Source organism: Sander vitreus, chromosome 8 (assembly GCF_031162955.1).
Source record: "Sander vitreus isolate 19-12246 chromosome 8, sanVit1, whole genome shotgun sequence".
Classification (NCBI taxonomy): domain Eukaryota; kingdom Metazoa; phylum Chordata; class Actinopteri; order Perciformes; family Percidae; genus Sander; species Sander vitreus.
Genome location: NC_135862.1, coordinates 28394453 through 28420298, shown reverse-complemented (window position 1 = coordinate 28420298; position 25846 = coordinate 28394453). Strand labels below are relative to the sequence as shown.

Genomic DNA, 25846 nt, shown 5'->3' with positions numbered 1-25846 from the left:
CCCTTTAGTCTTTGTTATTAACATTCATCAACCACAAAATTAGAAAATTGCGTTTTTAAATAACGATGCATGGAAAATAAAATAAAAAATGCTTCTCTTTGTAAGTAGTTTATTTTTAGTTTTTAAGAACAGAACAAGTCAAAACAAATGCTAATAAGTCAAACATAAGCATAAAACACTATTTTTGTATATATAATATACATATATTTATTGTACAAATTCTCACGTAGGCTACAACGTGCAGCAAGCTTTCACAGACGCCGTGCGGTAATTACTAAGTCACTTCCGGAGTCTTCAGCTGATTTGATTTGTTATCACAATACATGAGACAAATACATGAAACTGTATTTCATTATTATTAATATCTTCATTGTTTACATCCTCAAATACAACGTTAGATAAAAACATCAATATTACGAATATTATGTATTTTTTATCTTCTTATCCGCCAAGCGGCACGTACCACGTCACTTCCGGAGTATTGAGCGGATTATGAAAAATATACCAATATATTTAAAAACTACAACTCCCACTATAGAGGGGCCCCAGAACCAGTTACAAAGCTTGTGCCCTTGTAGTTCTTCCGGGGAGGGTGGGGGGACATGTTCGACTCCTGTGTTTCTGCTGTCTGCCGTGAGTGGGCTTACGTCACTACTGGAACAAAGCTGAGCAACGTGTTGTTGCTGGTGACTAAACCACTGATTGTATATATGTACATTGAAGCGATACTGGCGTTAAAAACCCGCTGATCGCTGTCTGATTCTGTGAATGAATGCCCGCATTACATTGTGGGATATCGGCTTTGAATGCGTGTCAGTAGCTCGGATCATATCGTAATGTTCTGTATTAGCCTACAGCATACTGTAATATTTCACCGGTAATAAGACCGAAATAATATTATTAAAATAAAGAAATGTATACTATGATAACATCTAAATAAATGTTGCTAGATGTAGCGTTATAGTTTTAAAAATATAAATAAACAACAAAGCAATCCAGCTTCCCTGGCCGAAATAGACCGAAATAATAACATTATGGTGAATAAATGTTGATTAAAACAGCGGTTATTGGGCTAAAAATACCAATAATAGCAAAGCTATACAGCTTCTCTGCCGCAGCCCAACTGGCAGAAAGAATCATGCTGTGATTAGGGAATCTGTGCGTAGACCACGGATGATGCCTGTTATTGACTTACATAGGCATCGCATCCGTGTGCCCGTCACGGAATTTTCGGCGATTCTGTGAAACTGTCACAGATTTTGAGTTAAGGGGCTGTGTTCATTTCACGGAATTCTGTGAGATCAGGTTAGAAGAGAATGAGTAATAAATATATATTAAAAGCATAAAAGTCTACATCTGATAAACTACATGAGAACAGAAGTGAATTGATTGATTGATTTTATTTGACTATTTTGTTATAAGATGCGATACAGCTTTGCACCATACATTAAAAAAACAAAAAAACTAAGTCAGGATAACACAATTAAGTCCCTTGGGGGGGGGGGGTGGGGGGCAGCAGATCAAGCATCAATCATCACAACCATACATATAATAAATCAAGAAAATACAGTATTAAAAAGTCATACTAAGATTGGCATCCGAGCCATTTTTTCAGTGCCTGCTTAAAACCTCCTAAACTTCTGACCATCTTTAGATTTCCTGGCAACCTGTTCCACAGGCTTGTTGGTACCTACAAGAAGGACTCCTTACCTAAATTACTCTTAACTCCAGGAGGTACAAAAACAGTAGAGCTGCCGCTGGTGGAGTAGCTGTGAACATCTCTTACTCTGTTAAAATAATTGATTAAATATTTGGGGACAACCCCATACACAGTCCTATGTACCATGCACAGGTGAATCTGAGAGACTCGATCTTCTACTTTTAACCACCCAATAGTCTCAAAATGAGAAGTGTCAATGAGATATCATGGGGAGGTTCAGAATAAGCCTTATAACCTTATTCTGAGCTATGTTTCAGGTGCTTTAAGACACTATTGTACCATGAGCAGCATGCATAGTCAAAATAAGGCTGAATTAGAGCACTTGCCGGAGTTAACATTGCTTTCTTGTCCAGAAACCTTGAGATTCTGGCCAAGAAACAAACTCTTTGATTTACTTACCAGGGGATCTTTTCAGTTTTATCTTTGACCCAAACAGTATGGCTTCCGTTCTCCCTAAGTGAAGCGATAAAGCCTATTTTCTGACATCCACCTGCTGACATTCAATAGTTCACTGAGAGATCTTTCAACTATGTTCTTATCTTTATGAGAAACCAATAACTCAGAATCATCTGCATATAAAAAAGTTCACATGAACATACAGACTTAAGGTCATTTAAACATATATATATATATATATATATAATATAGAAGGAAAAAAAGTGGACCCAGGACACTCCCTTGCGGGACCCCACAGTCTATGCATTGTGGTTGAGACATTGTTCCCCCATTATACACCACCTGCTTCCTATCCTTCAGATAAGAACTCACCCATCTGACTGCTAAGCCATTAAAACTAATAGCTTTTAATTTGCGTCCCAAAATGCCATGGTCAGTGGTATCAAAGGCCTTCTGCAGGTCTAACATGACCATACCACAAAAATGACCTTTATCTACCTCCCTCCTGATGTAGTCAGTTAGATACAGTAAACAGGTGTCAGTGGATTGTGATTTACGAAAGCCAGACTGGAACTCATAGAGTAGATTTTGTGATACTAGACACTTGTCAATCTGTTCAAAAATGATCTTTTCAATTATCTTTGACAGACTACACAGAATAGAAACAGGTCTATAGTTTCCATGGTCTAATTTACTCCCTTTCTTGTAAAGTGGAATCACTCTGGCAAGCTTAAAATCATTGGGGAAATGTCCTTGCTCTATAGACATGTTTATGATATGGGTGATACATGGGTTGATAACCTCAGCAGCATCTCTTAAGAATCTAGATGGAATATTGTCAAAGCCAGTGGCTTTAGAGCAATTTAGGTTTTTAAGCTTCTCAAGTACAACTGCCTCTGACACCTTTTCAAAAGAGAAGCCATCACCTTTAACCTCTTGCTGAGACTAAAAGTCAAGGATGTGACTTTCACCGTACTGCCCTGACTGGTCAGGTAGTTTTTCCAGCAGTTTACTAGCAACTGATGAGAAGTAGTTGTTAAAATGTGTGAAAGACTTTTGCCTTTAATAAAATAAAATCAATTCATCCTACATGATTAAAGTAGATTTATGTGAAATCAGCAGTGGAAATATGAAAATATAATAGTAGGAAAATGTACCTAAATCTACAGTAACTGTTTTTTTGCCTCTTTGAGCCCATCATATAATCATATGTCGGTTCATCTGCATATGCAGGTATATACATTTTTGCACACATTTAATTTTTATTTGTAGATAGGGCCACGCAACACAACATTTCATACAACCAACATCCTCAAATTGTTATATCACTCACAGACACATACTTGTACAGAGGTTGGACAGAGAAGTTGCCATTAGTGCTCTCAGTATGTGAATTGTCAACAGCTGATCTGCAAGGGAGAAGCTTTAAAGAGATTAAAGAGACTAATGCAGCTTGAATTTGTATTTATCTTCTGTTTTGCTCTGATCAGACATCCATCTGATTTTGTAGCCCTTTTTATCCATCAAGATTTGTTTGTTGTTCCTTCCACCATTGTTCATTGTATTTTGTACTTTGTAGAGTCCAAATGCTAGTTAAATATGTGACAAAGTTACATTTGTGGCTTCTGCAGGGTTTTCGGTTCACCCAGCTTCCTGATATGGGCATCGGGTCTCCCCCGCCACTGATCCCCTCAAGACCAGGACCACCACCTGGGACCTCATTACGACGGTACCACACACACTCACACAAATATAGACAACAAAAGACACTTGGATGAGAAAATATATTAAATATATAAATAAATAAATGTAAATGTATCGAAACAAATAAACACAAGGAACACACTGCACCCTCTGTAAAGGACAGTATATAGACTAAATGCTATAGAGGTAAATGATCTCCCAGGTAGCAAAACATCCACTGTGCTGTTAAAAAAAAATGTTGGGGGGCATTAGTGAGCAGTGCACGGAGTAGACATGTCACTTTAATGCGAGGCGCTGCTCTGCTATGTTTCAAAGAATTTACATAGTTTGCCTGTTTATTTATTCCGAGTAGGAATTAACAGTACAAAGTACCCTTTGTTTTTATATTTTCTTCGAATAAAAAAAAAAAAAAAATTACTTTCCATTTATGTTATTACAACATACAACATTATATCTCATCTACGTACATGCTGCACAAAATAATTACAACCAATGTGGTGTAAAACTTATTTATTTTTCATATAAACAATAATAAATATCATAAAGTAATCAAAACTTTGTCCAGGGCTCCAGTGTTAGCGGACAGGTCTGGCTCTGGATGCAGTATCATCAGCCCTGGCAAACTACTCTGGCAGTGATTTGTCCTTTCAAGAGAATATAGAAAGACAACAGTACCGTTACCATTTCTCTGGCGCAAATATTTAGTACCAATATCATTGATAACCTTTGTGTATGTATTGCCCATCAAAGAAAAATAATGAAAAGAAAAATGCAGACCCTGCATTAGCACATTTGTGGAAAGCCAATGTGTAAATGACATGTTCAGACCCCGGGGGAACAAATAGCGTTAAAAAAATTTGCGTTTTGTTAGATAACATACGTTAGCTAGTGTAACGTTAGCTTACTAGTAGCCTAGATTGACAGTGAAGCTAATGTTAGCATTGAGCTAATATGACTAACACAACATAAATTGCTAGTTGGCTAGACATTTCCTGAAAACAAGTCATCCCCCCGTCCCAAATAAAAAAAAAAAACGTAACATACCTGTACAACAGAAAGGCTGCAACCACTGCTTCACTTTCCATGCCTTGCAGCTTTCTTCTGTCACCATTGCTCAAAAACTATGCCAATGTTTCCTCCAGTTTTTCCTTTCAGTATCTGCAGCCCCTTTTAGTCGCCGCTTTTTCAGCTTCAGTCTCTTTCTTTGCCTTTGCAAGTAAGTTTCTCCAACATTCTTCAGCAGACTTGAGCTTAGGCTCGTACACCGGAGGTGTAGAGTACACACAGAAAAAAGATAGCTAGGTGAACGTGAGGAGATATATGCTGAATTTTACAAAAAGTGTATTGGAATAACATCACTTACTATACCTTTAATGATTTCAGGTCACATAAACTCCTTTCTGGTAATATTGCTTAATATCTATGCGAATTGTGAATTCTTAAAGCTTTTAATATGAAACCAGCCTCTAGTACAAATGTCATTATTGAAGGTGTCTTTAACTGCTACTTGGACCCAACTCTAGACATTTCAGACTAGACTTTAAACAAAACCATCTCCTCCATAGCTTCACTGCAAACGTTAGGAACATGGTTGATATTTGGCAACTGCAGGATCCTGCTGACAGAGATTTTTCTTTCTACTCTCATGTCCACAAATCATACACTAGAATTGGTTATTTCTGATTTCTTCTGAATTTCTACCCAACATACAATACATACACACATACATACAATTTCCACTTATCATAATATTTTGATTTCTGACCATAGCCCAGCATCAATTCAATTTAAAGATATCCTGTCCAAACAGAAGCACATCTGGCGCTTTAACCCCCTTCTTCTTAATGACCACTCCTTTACTGAGCATATGACCATGTGTATAGATGAGTTTCACACCACCAACGATAATGGGGAGGTCTCTGATTCCACTCTATGGGAGGCCTTTAAAGGGGTGATAGAATGATTATATAGGGCATTTCACACTGTTCCTTAAGGTCTCCTAATAGGGTATGTAACATTGGTTGGGCTGAAAATGGCCCGGGTGCTATTCCATGGGCCCTAATGCTACCCTGTGGAATGGCCGATTTTGGAACGAGAGCTTTTCTTCCAAATATGGTATGCTCATGAATATTTAGATGAGCTGGGTGCTGATTGGTTGAGCGAAGCACATACACACACAGTGGAGACGAGACAGCAGGTCTCATATTTCAGACACTGCAATGTTATACATTGTTCGTCTGCTATTTCATTACTAAATTCACTTCTGAGACTTTTTAATGCGAGAAATCAACTATGTAAGACGGTGTCGGACTTCAGGAGCTCCACACAATCTGATGAGACAAGGCAGCTCATGGCGCTCCATACCCAGGGCAAAGTCACCTGCGGGCCAAGCAAGCTCCGTGGCCGCCGGCATTTGGGAGTCCAGTAACCCAGAAATGGTGACTTTGCCCTGGGTATGGAGCGCCGCGGGCTGCCGCTGTCTCGTCAGACTGTGTGGAGCTCCTGAAGTCCGACACCGTCTTACCAAATTTGCAATTAGCCATCAATTTTCATAAAACAGCCCATATTTGAGCTTTACATAGCTGATTTCTCGCATAAAAAAGTCTCAGAAGTGAATTTAGTAATTAAATAGCAGACAAACAATGTATAACATTTCTGAGATCTGCGCGACCTATTCAGAAGACTAAGCTGATCTCAGGTCAGTGGTGTATGTCAATTTTGGGGCGTGACAAAGGTAGAGGCTAGAGCCAAATAAGGTGCAGCCACAGAGTTTACGTCAACTATGAGCTTTGTTGAGATTCGCCCGTTTTCAGCAGCAGTTTCAAATTGTGAGATTTGCATAGGAAAGGGATGTCAATGGGACTTTGAGGTACTATGTATGCCTATTTTACCAACCGAACTGTCGTAATTCAACTATGACAAGGTAAACTCTGTTTTGCATTCTATCACTCCTTTAAGGCGGTGATGAGAGGTTACATTATTTCATTTGAATGGTCTAAAAAGAGAGAACTTAAAGGGTCATTTTGTAATTTTTTCAACCTGGACCTTCTTTCCTATGTTTTTGTTCGTAAGTGACTGATAGGAACAGCAATCTTTGAAATTGGTCCAGTATTAAGCATGAATGCTCTAATCGACAACCACAGACGGGGCAAATGTGCATCGCTAATTTGGTCCACTAAAAGTGCTTTTTTTTGCCACTGAAAGATTTAGATTATTATTCTTAGTGTCTGACAACATTATGAAAAGGATCCTTACAGAGAAAGGCCTTTTTAAAACCTCTTTAAGTCCGTTCTGTTTAACCAGCTAGCGCTAAACCCACCAGACTCCATTTAAAAAAACAATACTCTTAGCTTGAATAGAGCCAACATATTTTCACATGTGAATCGGTAAACTATGACTAAACCAAAACTAGAGTTGTGATGGTTGGAAAAGTGGAAAAACGACCCAAAACAGCTTTTCATTGATTTTGTTTCTGTCAACTTGTATTTTACGATGCTAAAATTACTGTTTATTTACATGGTCTGGTGGCTTTAGCGAAGGCAATTTCGCGGATGTTTTCATGTTAAAAAAAAAAGTATCTTACTTTTAACAGAAAGTAAGATACTTACGTTGTCAGTCTCTATCAATCAGTAGCAGCTAGGCTAACGTTATGAAAGGAGCTAGCTTTATTAGCTAGAGTAACCTACCAAAAGTTATTACCTGTTCATCAGTAGCTGTTGGTGCATCTGGAAAGACGGATGGAACCGCATTCGTTGTCAGTGACTTGTGGTCCTTTAGGTTGCGGGGTTTTTCAAAGTCGTCTGGTCTAAAATGATCACTACACATTTGCCACTTGAGTAGAGTCTCCGCCTTGATGTCCAAGCCAGCAGCAAGAAGCCACAGTTGGTTCCTCTGGATCTCACAATGGAAATTTGTGGAAACTTTGTGGTGCCCATCTTTTTGGTTTATTTTTACAATTTCTAAATGCACACTGGATAACCATGTTGCCTAGTCCTTAGTTTCCAATCCAATGCTTCAATACCAATGTACTAGGCTACTATTAGGTGTCCCAACTGTAGTGCGCTTCTCTGTTTAATTTTTGGCGCAGTACTACTAACCGGAGCAAAGTAAAATTCCACCGTTGCTGAGAAACTAGTCCCTCAAAATGTTATGCGATCATTGAGATGCAAGGGTAGTTTTATTTCTAACATTATTCTGTCAACACAGACATTTACATCGATAGTCTGGCGTTATAATTTATTTGCCTTGGGTGTACTGTGGAGTGGGTAAGACAGTTAGTGGCAGGCTAGCAGATACTGTTGCGCTAGCCTAGCACCAGTGAACTCTGCAACTGTAAGGATTGGATGAAAAGTGTTGAAAACGGTCTCCACTGATAAATAACACACTGGCTAGCTTGGAAATGAGATCCTATGTCCAAAATTCTGAACCACCCCTTTAATCTGAGCAGAGTGGCAAAACAAGCACTTTTGTGAGCGTAAATACCAGCTGTACAATTGCTCTATTAACATTGTAGCTTGTTTCACACTGCCGACTGCAGCGATCTTGCTTAATACTACCCCAATGTTAAAGATTGTTGTTCCCATCAGTCACTTAGACACAAAAACATAGGAAAATAGGGTCTTAGGGATATTGATAAGATGCTTCGAGCACTTGAGGAGACGTATAGATCCTCCCTTTTACAATCTGACTACAAGATCTTAAAATAAAAATATGAATACTATCCTTAATAAACATGTCAGCAGCCAATTACTGAAGCTCAAGCAGAAACACTTTGAACTGGATGACAAACCAGAAAAGTTATTAGCAAGTTATTGGAGGAGAGCAAGCTAGTCGAGCCATAGGATTAAATATAAATTGGGTGCATTGGTGACTGACCTAAAGCAGATAAATGCTTGCTTCAGCGTTACAGACCCTGCAAGTGACAGACCAATATGCTCTTTGGAATTATGACCAAAAGGTGATAACTAATGTTCTGGCCACAAAATTGGGTAAGCATATCTCAACAATTGTGCATCCTGTCCAGAGTGGATTTATACCGGGTATATTATCATTTAGCAATATTCGTCTGCTTTTGAATACATTATATGTGTTCCATGAGAAGGACACTAAAGCTGCCATCTTATCTCTCGATGCCCAGAAGGCATTCCATCAGATTGAATGGCCTTATGCTAGAGACGTTAAATCGATTTGGGTATGGAGTGTACTTTATAGAATGCGTTAAAATAATTTATTTAAATCTAGTATCTTCTATTCCGACTAACTAATTCCCAACCTTTTGATCTACAGCACAGTGTGAGACAGGGCAATCCCCTTTCCTCCTGCTGTTTGAAATTGCTTTGGAACCTCTTGTAATAGGAATCAGGGGTCACTTGGGTATCCAAGGTTGAAAGTCTTGTGAATCTATGTGTGGATGATTTATTAATTTGTTTATCTGATCTAGTGTCAGTGCCCAACCTCCTTAACTACATTAAATAATTTAGTAAACTGTCAGGATATACAATAAACTGCGATAAAAGTGAATTCATGCCCCTGACGAACAATCTGGGCCCTACTTTCTTAAAATCCTTGCCACTCAAAGTGGTTACCACCTACTTTACCTATCTTGGACTAAAGATTTCTATAAACCCTAAGCTTTTATTTAAAAAAAAAATTCTGGATGTGGTAGACAAATTAAAAGATAACATTAGGAACTTCAAGTTGCTTCCCCTTTCAGTGATTGGCCAAATCAATACTATCAAAATGGTTGCACTTCCGAGGTTCTTGTACCTTTTTTAAAACCTTCCTGGTAATTTACCAATATCCTTTTCTTAACAACTGGACTAGGTTACCCTCTTATTTGTCTGGGCAGATTCAATTCAATTTAAAAAATTTTTAGTATCAAATCATAACAAGAGTTATCTCGAGACACTTTACAGATAGAGTAGGTCTAGACCACACTCTATAATTTATAAAGTCCCAACAATTCTAGTAATTCCCCCAAGAGCAAGCATTTAGTGCGACAGTGGCGAGGAAAAACTCCCTTTTAGGAAGAAACCTCGGCCAGACCCAGGCTCTTGGTAGGCGGTGTCTGACGGTGCCGGTTGGGGATGTGATGAACAGTGGCAATAATAGTCACAATAAAGATAATGGAACAGTGACAAGAAAATGGTAGTCGTAGTAGTTCATGTCATTGCAGGGCACTGCAGGGCGTAACAGTATGTAGCGTGGCATAGCAGGGCATGGCTGGATGTAGCAGGTTCAGCAGGACGCAGCAGGGCACCGTAGAGCGTAGCAGGGTGTAGTGAAGCAGGACCAAGGCGACAGCTGCAACCAAGATCTTGGTGCCATCCTAATCCAACGAAATACGCTGGGAAAAAGAAACATAAGGACTCCGGGGAGTAAACTCCCCAGAGCTAGGTTAGTAACAAGCATTTCTGGATCTCCTCACTCCCTAACTATATGCTTTATCAAAGAGGAGGGTTTTCAGTTTATTCTTAAATGTGGTGACAGTGTCTGCCCCCCGAACCCAGACTGTGAGCTGGTTCCACAGGAGAGGAGCCTGGTAGCTGAAAGCTCCGGCTCCCATCCTACTTTTAGAGACTCTAGGAACCACAAGTAGCTCTACATTTTGCGAGCATAGTGCTCTAGTGGGACAATAAGGTACTAAGAGCTCTTCTAGATATGATGGTGCTAGACCATTTAGAGCTTTGTAGGTCATGAGAAGGATTTTAAATTCAATCCAGGATTTTATAGAAAGCCAATGCAGAGAAGCTAATACAGGAGAAATGTGATCTCTTTTCTTAGTTCTTGTCAGAACATGTGCTGCAGCATTCTGGATTAGCTGGAGAGTCTTAAGGGACTTATTTGGGCAACCTGATAGTAAGGAATTACAGTAGTCCAGCCTGGAAGTAACGAATGCATGGACTAGTTTTTCTGCATCGTTTTGAGACAGGATGTTCCTAATTTTGGCAATGTTACGAAGATGAAAAAAGGAGGATTGTTTTAGATGGGGATATATCCTGATCAAAAATAACTCCTAGATTTCTGACAGTAGTGCTGGAGGCCAGAGTAATACCATCCAGGGTAGCTATATCTTTAGATAATGACGTTCGGAGGTGTTTGGGGCCCAGCACAATAACTTCATTCAACACTTCTTGTTTGAGTTTAATATCAGAAAATTGTAGGTCATCCAGGATTTTATATCTTTAATGCATGCTTGAAGTTTAGCTAACTGACTGGTTTTGTCTGGCTTGATTGACAAGTATAACTGGGTGTCATCTGCATAACAGTGAAAGTTAACTGAGTGTTTCCTAATAATATTGCCTAGAGGAAGCATATATAAGGAGAATAGAATTTGTCCAAGCACTGAGTCTTGTGGAACGCTATGGCTTACTTTAGCGTACTTGGAGGATTTATCGTTAATATTAACAAATTGAGATCGATCACAGAAATAGGACTTAAACCAGCTTAGTGCGATTCCTTTAATGCCAACTAAATGTTCCAATCTCTGTAACAGGATGGTATGGTCAATAGTGTCAAATGCAGCACTATGATCTAATAAGACAAATATGGAGACTTTTGTCGGCAGCAGTTAGAAGGTCGTTAGTAATTTTCACCAGTGCCGTCTCTGTGCCATGATGCTTTCTAAATCCTGACTGAAAGTCCTCACACAAACTATTGCTATGTAGAAAATCACATAACTGATTAGCGACTACCTTCTCAAGGATTTTGGAGAGAAAGGGAAGGTTAGATATAGGTCTATAGTTGGCTAAGACTTCAGGATCGAGGGTGGGTTTTTTCAGAAGAGGTTTTATCACAGCTACTTTCAATGACTGCGGTACATAACCTGTTAATAGAGATATATTGATCATATCTAGTAATGAAGTGTTAACCATGGGTAACGCTTCTTTAAGTAGCCTCGTTGGGATGGGGACAGGTAGATGGCTTAGCTGAAGAGACTTTTACCATTAATTGTTGAAGGTCTATAGGAAAAAAAGCTGTATATATATAAGTATATGTCAGGTCTTGTCGTTCTTTCTAGTAGTCCTGTGTTTAAAGGTGAACCGTTGGAATTTGAGGGCACAAGGTGATGAATTTTATCTCTAATTGTTTTAATTTTATCATTAAAGAAGCATAAAGAAATAATCCCGCTTGCGTTGCTAAGGCCCACCTACAGAAGAATATCAAAAGTGATGGCCTCGGTCTTTCCGATATGTAAGCACTATTACTGGGCTGCAAATGCAAGGGCTCTCTCTTTCTGGCAGTGGGGCTGTCCCAACAACAACTGGTCTGATGTTAGATTTTAAGTACTTGAAAGAAAATCATGTGTTTATTAAGCTAGTAGTGGTGTGCGATACTGCAATATTTGGTATCGATCTGATACAGGGCCAGTATTGGCGATACTGATACGATATCGATACTTTTTAATAATTAAGGTGGATGCATCATAAAATTGCTAAATCTGAATTAATTTGTATGACCTTAAGTGCTTTTGTGATTGTACCTTTAGATTATTAATTACTTAAAACCCAGGAAAGAATTTTCATATGCTTGTATACATCTGTTGTGTTACCACTGTATCTTACAGCCTTTTTACAAATCATACAGCTTGCCGTTGTTTCATTTTTGACCTGAAAATATAGCCACATGGCGCTCCTCTTCCTCTCTGCCATTCTTCTGCTCCGTCTCTGTCCTGCTTGTGTGTGTGTGCTGCTGGCCACTGCCAGGCCTGGCTGCTTGCTTGCTTGTTTGCCTGGTGCCGCTGAGTCGGTACAACATCAAATCACAAGAGGGGGGAGGAGGAGCAAAGTGTGCCTGCTCTGCGCTGTGACAGGAGCGGCATTTGAAAGCAGCGGCACTTACACAGACACAGACATCCAGGTTGCCTTTTTGATGAAACCGCAGAAACTGAAACTAAAGTATTGATCTCATTACACTGGTATTGATCAATAATCAATATTATCGATATTTGGATCGATCTGCCCACCAGTATAAGCTAGTATCACTCTAAGCACCCCTGCAATTAAGATAGCACACTGGAGAATACAAAAATGGGCTAAAGAATTTTAATCAGCATCATTTGAACCAACTGCCCTCCATCCACACTATCTGTGTCTCTCACTTTTTCTCTTTCAGGCCCATATGTTAGTCTGTATCATTTGAACCGAGCAGCTTCTTAATTTAAATGCTGTTGCTGTGTGCACCGTGTTGCTGGGCACTTTAGCACTGCAGAGAGTGATTGACTGTTCAGCTGTTGTGGATTGCATGGAGAGACATGTTTGCCATCTAGTGGACAAACTGATTAAATAACACGAGTAAACATGTTTGACCTGCGATGTACTGCAGACTGCCAGGAACAAACTGACACTCAGGAAAATATATTATTATCATTTTTATTTAATTTTTTGCAGTTGTTCACCTTTTTAGAATTTGGATATATAATGTATAATTGAGATATAATACAGGACTTTAAATGTTTGTATTTTGTATGACAAAGACAGCTCTGTTGGTTTTACAGTTATTTAGGGTGTGTGACCATTATTCTTGCTTGAAAACCAGAAACAGAAATGTGTGAGTAGTTAATAAGTCAGCTTGTCATACATCAGTTCCTCTGTGCCCTCAGGGTGGAAGAGTGCGGCATTTTAATTCCTCTTTAGTATGCAGTGTGACTGAGGCATTAGTGTGCATAGTGCATTATGGTCCTGAGCCCTGGCAATGGCATCATCTATCATCCGGTCTCCGTAGTGTAACATGTACAGTGGTTAGTATTTCTAAAGTGCAGAGGAGGATGCTGCAATGTAAAAGAGGTGGAAAAGGATAATGACAATACCTGTCACACTGAAAAATTGTGATCTACACAGAGAGCAATAACAAGGCTCTGGAACAAGGACATTGCTAAGGTTTTTCAGATGGTGAGGTCATGAGTTTAAGTACCCAAAATACCCTGAAATTTCAACCTGACACCAAAAAAACAGTCCAAAAAAGGTTTCAATTGTTTGGATTTTTTATATTGTATAATTTGTTATGTTTTCTGTAATATTCTGTCACCGGAAGGTCTAGTTGCAAAGTTGCAAGGCCTTCTCTTTGTTACTATGAAAACAATTCTGGTGGGGAAATATTGAATCCTTAATTGTTTTTGTTGGCCTGAAAGTGGGAACATTTAAATACATCAAGTCTAAATTCACTGAAATCAGCATATAAAATACCAACGTAATTTTTCTACTAATTCCTCCTCCTTCTCTGAAATTTTAGTTTAGTTTTTTTAATGGCAGCATATTAAAATATACATAGCTAATTATTTAGTATTTTGACACCAACATGTGGGTGTTTTGCTTTGACCAGATGTTTGCTTTGAGTGCAGTGTTATTGGACAGTGGATATTTTTATCCTTAAAATGATTAACCTTTTCATAAAAATTAAACTACAGTCATATCATAAAAACAAGTTACATATTTCCCTCTTCTTTCACTTCCTGTGAAAAAAACATGCCATGTAATACTGTTGTAATAGTGTATTTATTTAATTCATTAATATGCTATGAAGCAGTCTTTTAGAGACCTTGGCTAAAATATTTGGGTATAATCAGCCCATACTTGTCTTGTGTCTTTTGTGTCTATTGGAATAAGTTATTTAAAAAATAAACAAACATGACTATTGTTGGGACCATCAGAAAGTAAGAGTTAAGCATTATGATCTTAAAGTGCCCATATTATGAAAAAAACACTTTTTCTGGGATTTGGGGTGTTCTTTTGTGTCTCTGGTACTTCCACACGCATACAAACTTTGAAAAAAATCCATCCATGCTGTTTTGAGTGAGATACGGTTTCTGAATGTGTCCTGCCTTCAGTCTCTGGGTGAGCTGTTCAAAATCGGCACGGCTTGTGACGTCACAAGCCGAAACGAGCTGGCTAACCGCAACCGTTAGCTCGTAGCATTAACGCTAACGCTAGCATGCTACCTCGTTGTCAATAGCAAAGCACTGCTACAACACACACAAGTTCACCATAATCTACAAAAGAACTACTTACATGTGCGCTCTCATTTAGAAGTCTCCCAGCTAATCCTGCCTTGTAACTGACCGAAGTTGTAGAAACAGCCTTTCTTTTACTGTCTATGGAGCTAGCTAGCTGACATGATCTACATCTGAGCTACTGCGCATGTGCGAGTGCAATCAAAGATAGTACAGAAGAAGAAGAAGAAAAGAGGTCTCACTCTGTAGCTAAAACAGAGACCAGGTGAAAAGAGGATCTGCAGCAGTGAGAGAGAGCTGTGCAGTACAACAAAAATATGGTGTTTTTTGAAAATTAAACCATGTAAACCTATTCTGGTACAACCTTAAAATACAATTATGAACCTGAAAATGAGCACAATATGGGCGCTTTAAACAATAAGGCTACATGTAAAAAGCCACAGCCTGAAGGCTCTCTGACCTCTGAGAAACATGGGCCTTTCTTAAACAAAGAAAGGTCTGCATGTAGCTGTAGCATTCTGGAATTTCGCACTACTCCACGAGGAAAGGGGGTTTCAAACTGCTGGAAGTCTAAACTGTTAATTCCTATTTGTCAATGGTCACTGGACACAACAGGGGTCCGACCAGCTGACCAAAGGTACAAAAGCCTCAATCACCACTGAATCTTTGCTTTCCACCTCAACTCCGGTTGAAGACAGGTCAGCACGACAAGCTTGTGCCAAAGTGGTCCATTTTCCGGACAAAAGGCGGATTTCTTGGATCTGAAACACATACCTCGTGTGTTCAAAACTGCAGGAGAGGACACCGTTCTCTAGAAGAAAATTGGACAACAGAGACACCGTTTTCGTAAACAGTCGACCTGAACTGTTTTTCCCTCCACTGCCCCAAGGAGGAATTTCTAGTTAATCATTGACGAGTGATTAACTTTTGTTCTATTTTTCCGTGGAAACCTATGGACTGATGGACGACAACATACAGTAAGGCTTAGTGTTCTGGGCAAAGATAGAACATAGTATGTTTATTAATGTGTAAAGGCTAATGTTGCCATTGTTTACCATTAATGTGTTTGATTAATAATGTGCTACGGGTGCACGTCTGATTATTAATCTGTGATCGGGACCGCGTGTCCCATTATTTTCTGTGAATGTATCATTCGATCACGATACTGTTGATATATGTTGTGTTTGACTAATGTAGCCTGGTTTAAAACTGAAAGTTCTACATTGCTTTTCTCCCGCTGGAAAGAAGTTAGCTACTGTACTGAATGAGAGGGTGATCACTGTCAGAACCTGAAAAATCAAGACTCAAGGTGCCTTTTATTTATTCCAAGTGTTCTCTCTCTCTCTCTCTCTCTCTCTCTCTCTCTCTCTCTCTCTCTCTCGACACACACACTCATACACAAACACACAGACACGTGCGTTGAATAGCTACACAGCTAGCACATAGCGAAGTAGCTAGTGTGTTCTGTTGGTCTGTAATACGTTAGCCTGAAAGCTAACCGGCTTGCTCTAGTCACACAGCGCTGCACCCAGCACCACTACCGCCCTCTTGAGACAAAATAGTTTTGTGCAGCTCACAGGAGTAGCCATTTTTGTAGTCTTCGGGCTAGACTACATCTCGTCACCCCCCCCCCGCCCTTTTTTCTCACACACACACACACAGACATGTCTTGTTTGCTTTTGTTGTAGTTTAAAAAAGGTATATTGGTTTTAATTGATCAAAGGATTATTGATTGGATTGATAATTTTGAAGTTAATAAATTCTATATTTTAAATAGCAGTTGTCTGTGATTATTTGTGTACTTATTGTAATAATTGCTGGTTGAACACAGGTCAGTGCTCGAATTCACCCTTCCTTTTGTTCCACCAGATAGATTAACCAAGTTAAGCTCTGTATTTTAAAAGGAAAACCACCTAATGAAACTGTTTCACAGTTCGGTTGTTCAGGGTGGTGCCCCGTTTTGATTGTTTGTCCATTTGATAAAGTTATTAATAACCATATTCATAACTTTATTAATATTGATAACACATCTTTGATAATTTGCCAATGATTGAATCTGTACACCTACGAATTCCCAACACTATTATGCTTGTTTATTGGATGGACTTTGATGTGGGTGTGCTTGTCTTGAATGTAAACACATCACCAACCTAATTTTGACTCTTCAGCTGACTTACCTAGTCACTGCCTTGATACCAACTGAAACTTCAACTGTTAACATACAAACTTCATATTCATCTCTGACCCCTTACAATTAACTGAAATTTCAATTGCTTTCATCGTTTGCACTTTAGCTGACATTTCAACTGATTTTCTTTCTCTTTAAATGATAGTTCATCTGCTTTTTTTTTCAAATGACAGTTCAACAGCTTTCGGTACTTACTAACTTTCACTTTCATTTCAGCTACCATCACTTACTTTAGGGGTGGGCAGTAGCTCAGTCCGTAGGGACTTGGCTTGAATTGAAAAAAATCTATTTTCCCCTTTCAGGGATCAATAAAGTATGTCTTCTTCTTCTTACAGTTCAGATGTCAGTTCACGTGTTCAGCTGTTAGGTTAACGGCTGCAGTTATGTGATTACTGTAGATCAGGTTAACAGCCGTCCCTCCTCTCCACTGACAGTTCCACCCCTGATGTTAGTCTGAAGCCCCGTGTGTCAGAGGCCTCAGACCTGCAGGCCCAGCAGCACAACGGTGCCCCGTACGTGCCGCTGTCCAGGACCCCCTTCCCTGCTGTCACTGTCGACCAGTCCATCAGCACCTACTCAGGTATGACATAGTGGTAGTGTTGTAATACAGACAGTAGCTATGATAAGTGAAGTTCAGTCTTTGGCTAAATCGATCTTCACATCTTACAGGAAACCCAATAACAGCAGTCTACGCTATATCTGCTAACCGCCCTGGTTACTCAGACTACTTTGTCATGTCACCGCCGTCCTCATACCGTAGCCCATCCTGGATGTCCTACCCACCTGAGCCTGAAGACCTGCCGCGCCATTGGAACGACACACCAGTGAGACAGCTCCTTTATAATGTAGTTTACAGTCATACGTGACAAGCTGCAAACACTTTCTGAACCAGTATTTTGTTCAGTGTGTGAAGTATTTCTTCTCTTTTCCCCCCGCAGAACTCACGTCATCTTGAAACCATCTGCTAAAGTCGTCTGCCTGTGACACTGAGTGGAAACAGCTGATAGCTTGGTGGGTCATACATCTCAGCACTGCAATGTTATGTTGTCATGCTTTTATACTGGGTGGAGATTTGTTTTTATAGATTTAAAAATATATTTATACCTCAAGACAGCAGATATTTGGTACTTTTGGTGAGAAATGTGATAACATTACAGTATTTAGATATTAAGATGTTAGATTTTAATGAAAAAAATAGAGTAGGATTCAACAATACCCTTACATGCACACCTATATTCAACTATTATTCCAAATATGACAATATATCGGAATTTGACACAGGTCATGTAAACAGCATGCTCTGCTTCCGGGGGCCGTGCCGGGGCCGCAATATCATATGTGGGACTCCTCCTCAACTCTAGGAGTGTGGGAGAGAGTGGCGCTCGGGAGGGGGGGGGCGTGGTGGGAGTATCTGGGTGGGGGTTGTTAGCTGGGGTGTCTGTGAGGGCCTGTGTGGGAGCTGGGGGGTAGCGTCCCCATGGTAGGGGGCCAACCTATCTCTGTGTATGGCCACCCGTCTGCCATGGGGGGTAGCCGCACTCTGTATACCACCTCCCCTAGCCGCTCCAACACTCTACAGGGGCCTACCCAATCACTGTCCAGCTTGGGGCAATGCCCTTTTTTCCTCTGCGGGCTGTAGAGCCAAACCAGCTCCCCTGAGTCCAGGTGGCGGCCTTTGTAATGCAGGTCGTAGTTTCTGCGTTGTCTCGCGGCCCCGCCCACTCCCTTCACCCTGTTAGGCATCCAGATGAGAACAGTTTCGTCGCCATATTCCCTGTACTGCCGACACGACATTTCCCTCCTCTGTCTGGGGGAGCTGGGCTGCTAATGGGTCTGTATAGCATGTGCTGGCTGTGGTGCAGGTAGGGCGCCTAGGTGAGGTGAGGGGGATGGAGGGCCACGGAGGTCTCGGTGGGTGGGTCTCTCTGTCCCCCCCCAAAGTGGTCGCCAGTGCCTTCAGCGGTGTTTGTCAACAAGGTGGTTACCTGGGGTGTTGTAGGGCTGGAGCCCGGGGGGGTGGGGTCATGTCAACAGGCGGTTCCCCTGGGATGCACAGGGTGGCCTCCGCCAGGTCCAGCCGACAGCCTGTGTTCTTCAAAAAGTCCAGTCCGAGAATGCAGGGGTCTTGGACTGATGCCACCCAGTGGCGCACTGTTTTACCCCCCACCACAAATGTTGCCTTTCATGGGTGATAATTCCCCAGTCACCATCCGCAGGTGGACTGCTGTTGGCTCCAAGACGGTTTGCATGGGGAGCACATCTGGCCATACTAATGTCACTGTACACGTCACTCCCTCCATAGTGCCTGGAATGTGGCAGAGGTCTCCAATTGAAGTCCGGCCCACCATTGCAACCACCTCCCGGCCAGACGTGCCTGAGGGTGTATGTGGGGAACTTTGGTTTGTGGTCCACGTAGTCCCCTCTATGTGGACCCTGAGTCATTTCCCTGGTGTCTGGGTGTCTTCGGGCATGAGCATACCAGGTGACCAGGTTTCCCACAGCCCCAGCACACTCTGGCAGTGCGGTCGTGGCCCCGTTGAGTGCCCAGGGAGCTGATTGCACCAGCTCCGTCAGCTTAGCTGCCCATGCTGGTGTTTGTGGGACCTCAGCTGCTGCCCTGACATGGAGACTGTTGTGTTCCTGTGTGAGCATCATGACATAGGCGCGGGCCGTCTCTCTGACGCCCTCTCCAATGCCTCATGCAGGGACAGCTGTTTCAGCTGATGTAAAGTTCCTGAACCATCGCTGGAGAGCACCCATCAGTGCGACATAGCTCTGTCTGTCATCAACATCCAAAAGCAGCAAGCATGCTAAAGCCTCGTCAGTGAGGCACATAGCCAATTGTAACGCTTTAGTCTCTTGCAACCAGTTCTGTGACTTAGCAAGCAGTACGAATTGAGCATGAAAAGCTTCCCAGCTCACCTTCCCGTTGTACTTTGGGGTATTCACGGAGCTAGCTGCTACCGCTGTTATCGTCGAATGGGCGCCGCCATCTTTGTTTACATCCGAGCTTCCCATGCCGGAGGTGACGTTGGCGTCTGCACCCCCCTACAACTTTAGCTTGCTAGCAGAGAATCGTGCATATCCTTGCCTCGGAGCCCATCGCTCCCACTGTGCCCTGAAGGTGGGCTCTGCTGTCCTCCAGCCATCATAGCTCCTCACTTAGGCCACCAAATGTCCATCCAGTGGCTCCGGCTCCATCCCCATCACTCGTCTCCCCCGTCGTCTTAACCGATTAGAAAAGTTCTCCCCACACTCATGGTGGCACGGTCCTGCTAACGCTAACCTAGGCTAACTAAACTGGTCACTAACTAACAGTGCAGGGTGCACCCTCAGTCTTCCCTAATCACCTTTCTGTCGTTTTACTTCTGACACCAATGTAATGACTCGCACAGAGGCCAGAGTTCAGTTAGCTTGTTTATTAGCCAAAAGCACAACCTACAGGCATTGAATCACAGAGGCCCAAGTCTCGGCCGGAATTCAAAGAGACAGAACTTCCTCTACCTGCTGATTATATCCCCAGGGGGTCCGCCCCCCTCTTGCCAGGCTGCCAACCCTCAGCTTGCCCGGGGTTATACGTGGGTGATTGGCAGCTGATCGCTACAATACCAATACATGAACTGTACAACATATTACTTAAAATCTGCCTGCCAACATTTATTTTGTTTAAACATGTTTTTTTTTTGCCTTGTTTAATTTTTCTTTTGCTGGTCTAGAAAGCCTTTGGCAAGTTATACCATTCAGGCAGCAAAAACATGATCTCTGTTGGAGTTTAGATTGCAGACCAGCCTTCAGGTGCTGCACTAGTGCTCAGTGGAAGGCAACGCTGTACCTACACTGATGTTTTTTTAGTCAGTAAAGTCAGTTTAGAAAATACTTTAATTTGAACCAGAGTAGATAATTAAAGCTTATGTGGTAGTAAATATACTGAACTGTGTTTAACATGCAGTGGCACCCCTTAAATTAGATAAAAATCTAGGAATAACACAAACAATCCCACATCTCACAAAACAAGTCAGCAGGGCATTAAAAAGCCTCTAGGCCTAAATTTGAGACTTGAAACATTAAGCGGCAGTCACACCATAAAGTGACATTCACAATATCTCTACAGTGCATTTTGTTCACCTTTGCACACCATTTTGTGCAATACAAAAGTTATTGAAGAGGAAAAATAAGGCTGCCAGAGCTAACAAACTTGCTAATGGTCAGTTTTCAACATAATAATTGGTCACTAACGGGACAATAAGTCCAAACAGTCAAAATACATGTTCTGCAAATCATTGCTCTTTAGTGGAGCATTTATATTACAGAGGAGGACAAATAAAAGTGTTTTATGTGTGCAACACAGCTAATAAGCTACGATAGCTTCCTCTATTTGAATTCTCAGGCTCTCCGTCCCCTCAAAGGTCAGCACTGTCAAGACATCTTGTTATTGATCAACAGCAAAAATGTGTGTGTAATTTTTCAGTTGAACTCTAAACAAATTGCGCCATTTTGAATACTGGTGTGTCCAGGCATTTGTACTGAAGGACACACAAATAGTAGCTGATGAGTGAACATTTAAATGAAATCTGTAATGGAAGGGTAGATCAGTTATATGTGTTTTTCTCCAGGTGTCTCTTTGGATGGGCAGAAGACCTCCCTCTCACTGGAATTCTCTGAAGCTATATCACCACTCCTTCACTTCTCCTGTCTGATTTATTCATCAGGCCTCCGCTACCAACTTATCCCCACCTCCTCCTCTCTCTGCTGGGCTGGCCTCCTCCTATCCTCTCTCAGCCCGCTTCATCTGCAGCTCATAGCGTTTCTCATCCTCCAAAACTCCTTTGTCCCATAAGCCCCTTCACCTGGTCAAAGCTCTGCTTTAATCTTCTTACCAATGTAAATGTTCAGCCATAATTCTCTATATTGTATTCTCTCTGAGCCCCTGGCCTCACTGGCCCTAACAGGCCCCTTTGGGCCCCTAGTCACTATCTCTTTGTGCACTGCCTCCTCTGTGGTAACCACCACTGTACAGCAAGAGGCCCCTCACACTGCTGAACTGAACTGAGCTGCGTGAAGCTGTACTGTGCTTCCCTGTGTAATAACACGTGCAGTATGGATGAACAGGGTGAGTACATTACAGTGTGAAATGTAGGGCGACATTTTAACTAGTTCTCTGCCCCAGCAATCATCGCACAGTAGCTGCATCTGCCCAGCACACGAACGCTGCATTATCAGTATCGTAGTGCCCCAGCCATGGCCAGTAGTCTACTCCTCGCAACTGGACTGGACCATCCTGGACTTGTCCCTAATTTCCACCATAAAACCAGGAAACTTGGACTGACTTAAAACTGTGCTTTTTTTGATGAATCCAAATAACTACTGTATGTTAACATTATACAGCTGGTTAATATGTGTATTTTAAACTTAAGTGAGAAAACAAATCTAAGGAAAAGGGAGAAAAAAATCTTGTCTTGAGCTGTCTCAATTTCAGTTTTTGAATATTTGTGTGCTTTTGTCTTTTACTTTTGTGCATTGATTATTATCAATGGATTACTGTACAAAAAAAACTTAGTGAGTGTTTCTCACAGTATTTTAAGTCAAAAAATATGTATTACATTTTTCAAAACAGAGAAATCGGCGGCTTAGTTGTCTATGGAAATAATGGCATTATTGTACATTTAAAAGATAATTACTTCATTTACTCTTTTACTTCATCAGATTCAGTAATGAAAACAGGAATTAGTCACTTTGTTTCTGAAGTTTTTGTCTGCTAATCATTAGGCAGACCTGGGTCAACTATTCTAAGTTCTGCGTTTTGTAGCTTTGCAGCCGCTGCAGGATTTGTTTGACTTCTCTCAAAAGATAAAAACATTTACTACATGATGACTTTGATTTTAACTTATTTCAATTTTGGTTTGACGCAGGTCTGATGAAATTATGAGAACACACAATTATTGATAGGAAAACAAGTTATTTTACTTGAAAGATCTAATGTACAAGGAAATTTGACTTTTGGTTAATTTGGTCTTGATGAATACTTGGTCACTGGACTATGGTGTAGTACTGTTCAAGAGACTTGCCAGGCTCAGATGAGCCTTATATGTAACGATTAAATGTATTACTGTATATAGCAGATGATTTAACAAAGAGATTTATGCAAGTTCTGTGGGAGGGATACTTCACTTGACATTTTTCTGACCCCATTTTTCTTTCTTAAATTTCCTCTTCGTTTATGATGGACTGTTTTTGAATCTCCTTGAATTTCTGAAGGTTGCACACATTTCAGTATCATCTGGATCATCTTTTTTCATAGTATTACTTAGAAAAAAGAAGATAGAAAATATTACAGATAAATACGTTACTAAAGGAACAGATGGAGTGTTTAGAGTGACATGCAGTAAAAAGGCAGATCTTACCTGGCATGTACAGTATTATTTATGTTTGAACAAAGCCATATACAAGTTAAAATAATGCATTTTTGCAATTTCTTTAATACAGAGAATGTCACAGTCTAAATTATATTTACACTATTTTTTTTTATAGGGGAACTGGAAATCTGTGAGCACACTGTGTGTAAGGCTCCTCATAATTTAGATGGTACAATATAGTCATATGTTAACAGCTAGGATATACAATGTTATGTTAAAAGTGGCAAATTATACCAAATGAGAAAATATTAGATAGGAAGTAATGAGGTAAGGTAAGGGGGGAAGCAAAGGTAAGAGATGACAGTACTAGAGCATTATGAGCGCACACAATTGGTGTTTTAAATCATTATCTTCACTGGAGATCTGCAGCAATCATATTTTAAATCATACTGTGTATACTGTATATCCAGTGGTATCCAGTATATTGTTGAAAAGAGAACTCTTCCACTCCTGTTTATCATTTTATTTGACTCCATTTAAAAGACGGGTGGGTTTTCGTTTTTAAGCAGTAATTTTAAGGAGACTTGATGCTATGCTATAAGTTAATGTGCAATGTTTGTGCTTTACACGGGTAGCGGCAAGATGCTTTTATTGACAACGGACTCTGGGATGGACTGACAGTCAGCAGTTTTTTTCTGCCGTTTGAGCCATGTCATGATGCTGAGGTATCATGGCGGCACTGATGATGTCACACCATCGTCACTCGGGTGTTGATGAGGTCACAGTGACAACAATAAATGCTGTTGGATGTAGTTAAGCAGAAAACATTTTGGTGAATTTAAAAATAAAGACAACTTACAATTCTTGGCTCTCACGCTTTTTTATTTTTGTGTAATTTACTCTTTTTTTACAATACATTTGTGATACAACATACATTGCCTTGTTGATATATGGTCCATATTATTAACTAATGAACTTCTTTGCATGTATACAGTATACAATAGATCCCCATCTTATGACCACTAGAGGGAAGCAGACACATACAGTACAGGCCTTATCTACAGCACTCCTTCGGACATGCTTCTTAAGTGTTTTCCACCTTTGGAAAATTCTTAAAGCAAGTGATCAAAATTACTTATCTGTTTATTTTTGTGTTCAAACCCAAGCAAAAAGACAACAGGAAGAAATGTGGCTGTGGTAATTTTGTAAATGACAGACACTGCCACGAATCAAAGTACAGCCATCCATGCTTATTAGGCCTCTGATTGTAGCCTAAATGAATGGTATATGCAACCTTTGAGAATTGCATTTTTTCTTAGAGAGTTTTGGCATAAACTGAAGGGAATAACTGTTGAACCGATAAAGGTTTTTACAATTTCTTGGTATTGTATTTAGAACGAAGGAAAGAACAGCTTTCCAGGACTGGGTTGCACCAGCTATTTCTAAATTCATCACAGCATTTGTGTAAAGTTCTTTGTAAGTTCTTAGTAAATAATTTCAAACTAAGTGATTTATTAAATTTACTAAACTAATTTATAATATGGTGTGGAAACTTGAAACCTCCAGTGCACATACACTGAGAATGGACATCAGAATCAGAATCAGAAAAGGTTTTATTGCCACAATAAGTACACTTATGTGGAATTTGCCTTGGTGAATGGTGCATACATAAAAACAAACAGACATATTTAACATTAATATGAAATAAACAATAAATACAGAAAAACAAATATATACTGTGGCATTCAAGAAAAAGGGTGGTGGATTTATCCTGGGGTCTTTCCCTGTCCTGTGGGGTTTAGAGCAGAGCGAGAGGTCAGTCCTTTTTCCTGGCCAATGTCTCCTTCCTAGGCTCTTACTGAAAGTCACAGCGGTGTTGCCTGCTTGGTCCTTTGTTCTTTTTCCTGCGTGCACTTGAGCTGGCTCAATCTGAGCTTAGGGACCCGCCCCCTGTGCTAAATTGGCTGGGCTGTTTCCCTTGGTTTGCCACAATACATACACAACAATTGTTGCATAAGAAAAAAGAGGCTGAATGGGTTGAGTGCAGAATTTGCAAAGGATATACGGTATAGTAGGTGCAATGTAAAGTCCAGGATGAAGATGGGGGCCCACAGCCTCCTGCCAGAGAGGAAGGGTTCTAACAGTTTGTGAGAGTGATGAGAGGGATCAGCTACAATCTTTCCTGCCCGCCTCACCGTCCTGGATACGTACATGTCCAGGAGAGATGGATGTGCGCTGCACTCTGCCCTTGTCCTTAGCAGTGGCTGCAGCCTACCAAATAATGGAGCGCGTGAAAGCGGAACCCAAAGCGGAACCCAAAGCGTAACGGTGGGGAGGCAAACATCAGGAAATATCGAGAGGTGTGAGCTGCAAGGTCTATGGTACATTGCCGTTGCAAATATCCCATTAACATTGATTGAGTAAAAGGGCCAAAACTGGTCTACGTTGACTATAGTGCCCCCTAATGGCTGATATTGCGAAAATAAATTATTTACAGAAATGGGCGTGGCCTATATCAACAGATTCAGCTCGATTCA

General features: G+C 40.7%; 1 protein-coding gene across 1 annotated transcript in view; it reads left to right on the top strand.

The window, feature by feature from the left end:
- The window catches only part of kiaa1549la (KIAA1549-like a), a 248641-nt gene extending 224469 nt beyond the window's left edge, over positions 1-24172 (top strand). The window contains exons 20-24 of the mRNA XM_078258059.1: positions 3748-3845; positions 17391-17536; positions 17626-17780; positions 17895-17967; positions 21570-24172. Of these exons, the coding sequence (XP_078114185.1) occupies positions 3748-3845; positions 17391-17536; positions 17626-17780; positions 17895-17924 (429 nt within the window). The 3' untranslated portion in view covers positions 17925-17967; positions 21570-24172. The remainder of the gene's footprint in view (positions 1-3747; positions 3846-17390; positions 17537-17625; positions 17781-17894; positions 17968-21569) is intronic.
- Positions 24173-25846: the final 1674 nt, after the last annotated feature.